Here is an 8,628-nt window from a genome sequence, read left to right as displayed (position 1 = left end):
TAAAAATCACCAATTAAATTAAAAAATGAGAACTTTACAAGTTTTTTCCATGTGTTGATTTTACATTTCTCTGTCTCCTGCTTTTACATTTCTGCTTCATTGTGCAAAAAAGGTGGGTGGGCCTTCCTGGGTCAGCTCCTCTCCTATTGGTCAACAGACAGGAAGGAGCACGATCCATGTGCAGATCTACTGTGCATGCTGGTGCTGCCTCCGTTTAAAGCTTTAAGTGTAGTTAAAAATGAGGGCAAGGAGGAAAACACTTAACTGTGCTTCATTTTGAACTAAACTTTAAACATCATTTAGGAGACAGAAATGCATGTACAAGTAAAAGGAAAAAATTATATTTCTAAAAATATTTAAAAATGGAAATTAGGCTATGGGCTAAAATATATAATGACTTCCCTCCACTGGCTGCCTGTGTGTTTTAGAGTTCATTTTAAAATCCTTCTGTTTGTTTTTAAAGCTTTAAACAGCCTCGCTCCACCCTATTTAACAGAATTTCTTCACCGTCACGCTTCTCCTCGGTCACTCGGGTCTGCTGACCAGTTGCTCCTGGTCATTCCCAGTTCCAAACGGAAGCTCAGAGRAAATAGGGCTTTCTCTGTTAGTGCCCTTAAACTGTGGAAYGCCTTGCCCTTKCATGTTCGACAGGCCCCTTCACTGTCCATTTTTAAAACTCGCCTAAAAAMTCATTTTTTCTCATGGGGTCTTCAACCCAACTGAGATTTGATTTTACTCAACTTAACTGTGTGGTTTTATTGTTTTTGTATTGAGTTTTTATTTCATGTGTTCAGCACTTTGTTTCAGCAGTGGCTGATGTTATAGCGCTTTTATAAATAAAGTTTGATGATGATGATAATTTATATAAAGTTTATATAATTTATTAAAGTTTATATAATTTCTATAAAGGTAAAGTTCTCCTTTTTTAATTTAACTGGTGCCTTTTTAAGTGTATTTATTTATTTATTGGTCTATTTATATATTTCTGCTTTTATTTCTAATTATGTCAGTTTCAGTGCTCTATACATTAGATTGTTTCAACCAATGCGGAACACAGTAACTAATACAAAATATACATTTGTTGTCTTGCATTATAGCAGTTTAAACTTGACTCTTTGTGTTCCCAAATAGGCAAAAAATGCATTCAAAGCGTGGCGACATGCTTAAGTCAAAAATGTAATAAATATAGACATTTTTAAAAGGAGTTAGGAGTTTTCTCATCACAAACAACAACTTTTAAAAGAATACAAAATAACATATTAATGTAGTAGTCGGCGCTCCTTTGAAAGATAAATCTTTGTATGTCTTTAGATTTTTCTCTGTGTGCATCTGGCCTCTTTTGTCGTTCATCAACTCTTGAAGTCAGATTTATAACAYGTCAGCAGCCATATTTCTCCCAGCAGCCGTCCATAACGACTGATTTGTTCCCATCATGGACCAGCTTCTGGAGGTTGCTAATGAGCCACTGCATGTGAGGAGAGTCCCACTACACTGCTGCCTTTTACTTCAGACGCTGTTTGGATTTTCTTTCCCCTCCCCCGCCAGTCAGAACTAATTTCCCATGACGGCCTTCAAGCATGACGCACCACCTTGTGTCCAAACATGGACCAGAATCTGTTTGTTGTGATCAGTTGTCTGTCYACCTTTTCAAGCTTGTTTCGCTCCCTTCAGCCATGTTTGAACCCTCCTGTCATCCCCAATGTTTACCAAGCTACCATTCAGAAGTCAGGGGGTGTCAAGTGGAGCTGAAACCCCTCCAGAACTCCAGTGCTGCTCCCCCTCATATGGCAGTCTTGACCTGGACAGTCTTCTTTTATTTAGAAAGAGAACGAAACACGTTTAAAGCAATTAATGCAATTAGCACCGTGTTTTTATAGATAATGTCAGTGGGGCCTGTTTTTAATGCGTCTACTGTAGGTTTCARTCAACTCGCTCTAAATGACACCACTTTACAGTACATACTTCTTAATGTATATATATTTCAGAGGCTTTTTTCACCATTAYAGTTTATTGACAGTCTGTGAAATTTCTGAAGAAGTCATTCAAAGAGTCAGAYTGGACCCACTTTCCTAATTTATCTTTTTTTTTCTTGTATGGGGTTTCTGTATAATGTTCTTTCCTGGACATASCATAGCCTTTTTAGTTTCCCAGCAGTGAATAAATCCTCCTGCTCAGGCCATCTCTCTGTGCACATCTAGCTCTCTGAGTATTTAAATGCTCGTCGTGATTAACGTCATTCCTTCTGAGAACATCAAAAGGTAATTTATTCACACATTTATAAAGAGGATAAATTACTACTTTTGGCTCTTCATTAACAGCCTTGTTTGTTTTCCAAAACTTAAAATCCAATAGACATCAGGTAGAGATATCTGTTAGGTAGGGGTGCTTCAGTAAATCAGCAGGCCAATTTACTGGCACAGATTTCCATATTTTTGGGAGATCGGCAATCGACTGATAGATAAGACTGAAAGAGATGGACTTCTTATTTACCCCCAGCTCTGAAAATCAGCCACTTTCCCCTTTTGCTCTGAGCACTAATGTCCAGTTAAAATAAGTTTGTATTGTTTCCAGAGTATTGTTCAATGTTTTTCAATGAAATAAGATTGGAACATTGAAGGTAGATTATAACCTTAAAACACCTGACAGTGTCAGTTATTTAAAAAATTGGTATCGGCCAAAATTTGAATCGGCATGTCAGACTTTTTAAAGATCGTGATCAGCCAGAAAACTGCAAGTGATTCACCCCAACTTTTAGGGATACCAGTGGTGGGCAGCGCTAATCCAAAATTTAGCTTCACAATTTCTAAAGTGCTTATGAAAATATTTAGGTCTGCAACTTCAAAATCACTCATGCCATAGAAAAACTTAGCAGAAGCTAATTTTAAAGCACAAGTTCAATTTGACACTCACTAGCTGGCAACAATTCATGTACAATATATGTACAACACTGCCAACTAGCGGTGTATGAACTCTTTTACAGCTTAAACCAACAACCGCTTATTGCTGGGGATGTGATTTCCTGAAGCAGACCTTTAGCTCCCGGTGTAAAAATTAAAACGTTGTTGAGGATTGCTAGTTCGGCTGCTTCTTTGTCTTTTTCTTTTGTTTGTTGTAGATTTTTCATTAAAGAAGCATCAATAAAGTAATTTTAAAACCGTTTATTGGAAAACTGAAGCGATGCATTCAGGGTACATGATGGATTTGATTTGTGACGGGAAACGAAAGCACAGAGTACCGGAAACTATCTTCCCTTCAAAATAAGAGCTTAGAGTTTAAAGTTTTCCATGTAGTTGCTCCAGTTGACCACTAGATGTCTGTCTTCATCAGCATAACATCTTTAAATCATTTCTGCGTCTCTAACACCGTTGCTTCAACCAATTACATCAAGTATTGAGCGCCAGCGTTTAAACTTTATTATTATTATTTTTTAAAAAGGAGCTCCGATCATAAAGTAAAATAAATAAGTACATACAAAATTTTAGTATGGATTACAAACGTTAACTGTTTTTGCTATTGCCTTCCTGCTACGTAAGCAGACACAAAGCGTTGTGGGAAATGAGAACCGTGACCCAAAGCAACAGTCAGCAAGGATGAAAACCTTCTCAATAAGTGTGTTTATCTGGGAGGGGTGCTGGTGGATAGATCATATGTGTTGTGATTCATTGACAGCCATACCTTCCACAGTTCAAGATAATGATGACTGGTAGATAATTAATTATTAGCAGTACTGCATTTTAATTTTAGAAAGTGCAAATCTGCTTATGAATTATAAAAATTAGTAAGACCGCTAAAGCACAAACAATATATTTAGGTCCGCAATTAGCGAATTTGCGCTTTAGCGGGCTTGTGCCCACCACTGAGGGATACAGTCCTGTCAGAAATGACGTCTTTTCCCCAGATTGAGACTGTTGAGGCCATCTACATCAGGTAAGATATTAATAGTTCATAACGTTTCACAGAATCCCATGTTAATATATCTGAAATAGCGCTGTAAGTTTTTTTAAGTGACTACTTTGTGTTGATGCATTCATACACAAAGATGCTTTAACTTGTCAAGAAACCAAACAAGCAGCTTTTAGAAAAGCATAGACTTTTGAAGAAGAACATCAAATTATGTTCTTGTCATCAATAGCTGAAGACTGACAACATTAACTCACAGAGCTTGGATCATTTTAGACACTAAATCAAATCATGTTTTGGCATATTGTTTGTGTAATGAAGTTTTTTATGCAACAGAAGAAGTTCTTTTAGACATCTTACAAGCTTTATGAGATGTGTTCTTGTTGCCATAACTGAGCAGATTAAGACTTGCTCACTGAGGCACAGCAACGCACGCACAAACCCACAGATCTGCATGGTCACCCAAAACGTCTCCACCATGACAGTCTAAGGTTTCGCCTATATTAAATGGAGCCCGGGTGAATAAAAGACTCTGTCTGTGCTGGCTGAGTGAATGAAGGAGACCAGGGATGAGCACTGAGCCCAGATGGAGTTGAAGGCCCATTAGAAGAATGGCGTTCGTCTCTTCTTAGCAGTAACCTGACCTGTTGGTAGGCCTCACTAAAGGTCAGGGTACAATGAACAGTAGAGAATGGGAGAAGTTATACTTGTACTGTCATTGTATTCTGAACGGATAGCGCTTATGAGTATAAAAACTTATTTTTGAACACTGATATCTGTAATGGAGTGTCAGCATTTTGCACAGACTCTGAAGGTTGATAAAGCAAACTGAAGTTTGTAAGTTACAGTGACACTGAATCCCCGGATGACTGAGCAGAAATAAGTAACAGTAATCTATTTTTCCCTTAGTACTGAGAGGAGCTGACTTTTCCACCAATCAGCAGTTTTCCCCCCTCTTTGTTTGTTTTGTTTCCTTTTCACCTGTAAGAGCAGAAACCGACACTTGAGAAGCCTCATGAAAGATTCACTTGTTAACAAATCTGTGGTGTTCATTGGCTGAGTGCTTGGGATCAAATGAGCCAAGCCGGGTCAGATATGAGCTTGTTTACAGTCACTGTCACTTGTCAGTCCTAACTGTACACAGATAAACACTTATCTCATGCTGTGCATTATAATCGACAATGCACTGTACGGCACACTCTAGTTTCCCCTGCAATTAAGATGAGAGCCTTCAAGCACAGGTGTACAGTCCAGTATGGTAACTATACTATTCAGTTGATTGACAGAACATCGTTTCCAAAAAAGGCCAGAATGTTCCTTTAAGTTGATACTTTGGATCGTTTGGAGGGAAGTTCTTTGAGACAGATATGGCTGGACTGATGAGCCGATGGCTTATCTGATTAAGGCGAAAACCAAAGATTCCTGCTGTTTAGTGGTGTCCCTCACTACCAATATGTTTACAAGTACTTGTGYCCAACACTCTGGCCAATATCAATACCGGTATCGATGCTCCATTGAATACATTCCAGTTTACATTTCCAGTAAAAAGTTCAGTTCCATGTTTAAGGAATTTATACAAATTGAAATAACATCTTTCTTAAGTTTTTTACATTGAGCTGTWTACTCCATGAAACAGTTAGTGGGACTGTAGAGGAAGGAGAACCACCTTGTTATAAAGAAAATTAATGTGATTTTAAGATCATTGTGTAATGTTTAGGTTCTAACTCTAAGTACTTGGTGTCGGCAAGTACCCAAACTGAATCACTCGTACTGGGTTTGAGAATAATTGGTAGCTGGACACTCTTACTGTTGTTTTATAACTTAAAACTTAAAATTCTGCAAATTCATTAAGGCTAACACGCTAAGTCAAACTCATTTTCACCAAGGAACACATGGGCATAGTGACCTTCAAAGGGCCCGTTGTACTGTTTTTAACTTTGTTTCATGCTTAACTTGAACACTAAAACATCACTTTTCTCATTTCGTTGCTACAGCTGAGCAGCGCTAACAAACAATAAATGAGCTCTACATGGTATATTGTGTATAGAAACAGTGTTTTAACGCATCCTCTTATAAACACTGAAAAGTACTACGTGTACAACTGAGTAAATGTGAAATAAATAATACAGAAATACAGTTAAAAGTAAAAGTGAGYTGTGATAAGAAGCAACTGTCTTTAATTTTGAACTCTCTCACTTTCAGACAGGGAATTCCTACTAAAGGGACATTCCAGTTTAAATTTACAACTTGTAAGTGGAAAATCTCCACTTCCCAGTACATCTTATACATCATCAAAGCTATTGTGGACCACATAAAACACTGTGTCATGCCACTTGTGGCCTGCGGTCTTGAGTTTGACACATGTGCCTTAAAAATGTGAACAAAACMCTTTACRTCAGCATGTACTTTATTACCTAATTCCATCCATCAATCTTCACCCACTTCTTCTTTTCAGGGTCACGGGGTTATTGGTGCCCATCTCCAGCAGTCACTGTGTGGGGGTGGGGGACACCTTGGACAAGTCCATCACAGGGACACATAGAGACAAACGAGACAAACAAAAACTAACTAACATTTATCATATTTGACCCAATGTCTTTTATTCTCTGGACATGTGTTAGGTCCTTTTTTTCACCCACTTTTTTTTTTGTGCATACCCGTCATTGTCTTTTTTTCCTGTCATTTATCTAAGCAATTTTTCCTCCTCTCTGCAGTTTGAGGGCTGCAACAAAGCATTTTCTCGCCTGGAGAACCTTAAGATCCATCTAAGGAGCCACACGGGAGAGAAGCCGTACCTGTGCCAGCACCCGGGCTGCCAGAAAGCATTCAGCAACTCCAGCGACCGAGCCAAACATCAGCGCACTCACCTGGACACGGTCAGAAAAGCTTCTGCTTTGTACCTGATACATGTTTAACTTTCATTATCTAATGTGCGCACGAAATTGTAAAACAAGATAAAATTGTTCATGCAATAACTATCTCATAACATTAAACTTTATTTGGAAGTATGCTGTATTCACAATCTAGAAATGACCATGTAAAATTCATTAAATGTGTTTACATTACTGTATGTGCAAACTCTGCTCCTCCTTTTCCAGTTTGAAACTGTCCTTCTCTCCACACTGCCTGTCTTCTCTGAATGTTTCCACACTTTGACAGTTTAATTTGATCTAAGCCTATAAGTTGTGGGGCATTTTCACCCTCTCTGCCACAGATCATTTAATGATCAGCACCGCTTGGCCAAGCTGCAGTTTGAGCCTAAACAAACTTGGATCAGGGCTACAAGCCTGCACAGAGTTCTGCCTGTTTTTCTGAACCTATAATTGAATAAGGAGGAAAGGTTGAGTCAGCCTTCACTTCTGCTCATTTTGTTGCTGTAATGCCACCAATTTATCACCCACTTTACTGCCATTCATACGTTAACACAGTCATGTATTAAAAGAAGTTCCTTGTTTGTTATTTGAGCTTTTCATTTTCCTGATGTTCAGGAGAAAATTCATCAGAGCTGAGCCCTAAATCCTCTTTTATTCATTAATCCTAAAAACAATTCTTCGCTGCAAAATCCATGTTAGTAACATTTTTATAGATGTGAATGCTGAGTCAGAAATCACACTACTTTCACACTATTTCCTGATTTGAATATTTTCATATACTTTTTACAATTTAACTACTTCAGCATATTTTGTGCTATATTAGTTTTTAAAATTCTGTATAAAAAACATTTAGCTTATTCAGGATGGGAGCTATGACTTTTTTTTGTAATTATGCAATTAAAAATGTAATTTTATTTGCCAATATTTTCACCAGAGAAATAAATTGGGATTAACAACAACATTCTTCTTTTAAAAATCTGCTTCAGCATGTTTACTCTTTTTTTCTTCTTGTTTTGTTGATTTAAGTTTTTAGTCAGCCTCTTGCAGGTTTTAGTTGGCCTTTTGCTACTTTTAGATTTTAGTAGCCTTTTCCCTATTTAGCTTTAGCTAGTATTTTACTGCTATTTCTTGGCCTACAGTTTTAATTATTTTTTGCTACATTTAGCTTTTAGTATCTCTCTTGCTGCTTTTAGCTGGTTTTTTTTTTTTTTTGCTTATTTTATCTTTTAGTTAGACTTTTGCAACTTATAGATATTTATTAAGTTTTTGCTTATTTAGCTTTTAGCTAGTCTTTGCTATTTTTTACAGGCCTATTGCTAATTTTAGCTTTTAGTTAGATTTTTGCTACTTTTAGATAGCCTTCTGCAAATTCTGGCATTTGAATGTCCTTTTTTTAATCTTAACTTTTTGTTAGCCTTTGTCTTATTTATCCTTTACCTAGCCTTTTGATACTTTTACCTGCCCCTTTGCTTTTTTAGCTTTTAGTTTGCCTTTAACTTATTTCCACTTTATTTATTTATATATGATTTCTCCAGTGCTTTTAACACAATTCAGCCTGAGTTGCTTTGTCTGAAACTCCAGAAGAAGCCGGTGGAGGCCTCAACAATCGCCTGGATCAAAGACTACCTGACAAACAGACCACAGTTTGTGAGACTGAAGGACTGTGTGTCTAACCAGGTGGTCAGCACCACAGGAGCACCACAGGGAACTGTACTCTCACCATTCCTGTTCACACTGTACACTTCAGACTTCCAGCACAAGTCAGACTTGTGTCATCTACAGAAATACTCAGATGACTCTGCAGTTGTTGGGTGTATCAGAGATGGACAGGAAGCTGAGTACAGAGAGCTGGTGG

General features: G+C 37.7%; 1 protein-coding gene across 1 annotated transcript in view; it reads left to right on the top strand.

Annotated features, from left to right (window-relative positions):
• The window catches only part of glis1b (GLIS family zinc finger 1b), a gene marked incomplete in the record, with an annotated part of 71,942 nt that overhangs the window by 31,046 nt on the left and 32,268 nt on the right, over positions 1–8,628 (top strand). The window contains 1 exon segment of the mRNA XM_014002753.1: positions 6,615–6,776. Within this exon segment, the coding sequence (XP_013858207.1) occupies positions 6,615–6,776 (162 nt within the window).

This window comes from Austrofundulus limnaeus, unplaced genomic scaffold, assembly GCF_001266775.1.
Source record: "Austrofundulus limnaeus strain Quisiro unplaced genomic scaffold, Austrofundulus_limnaeus-1.0 Scaffold15, whole genome shotgun sequence".
Taxonomy (NCBI): Eukaryota; Metazoa; Chordata; class Actinopteri; order Cyprinodontiformes; family Rivulidae; genus Austrofundulus; species Austrofundulus limnaeus.
This window is presented reverse-complemented; position numbering and strand designations above follow the sequence as displayed.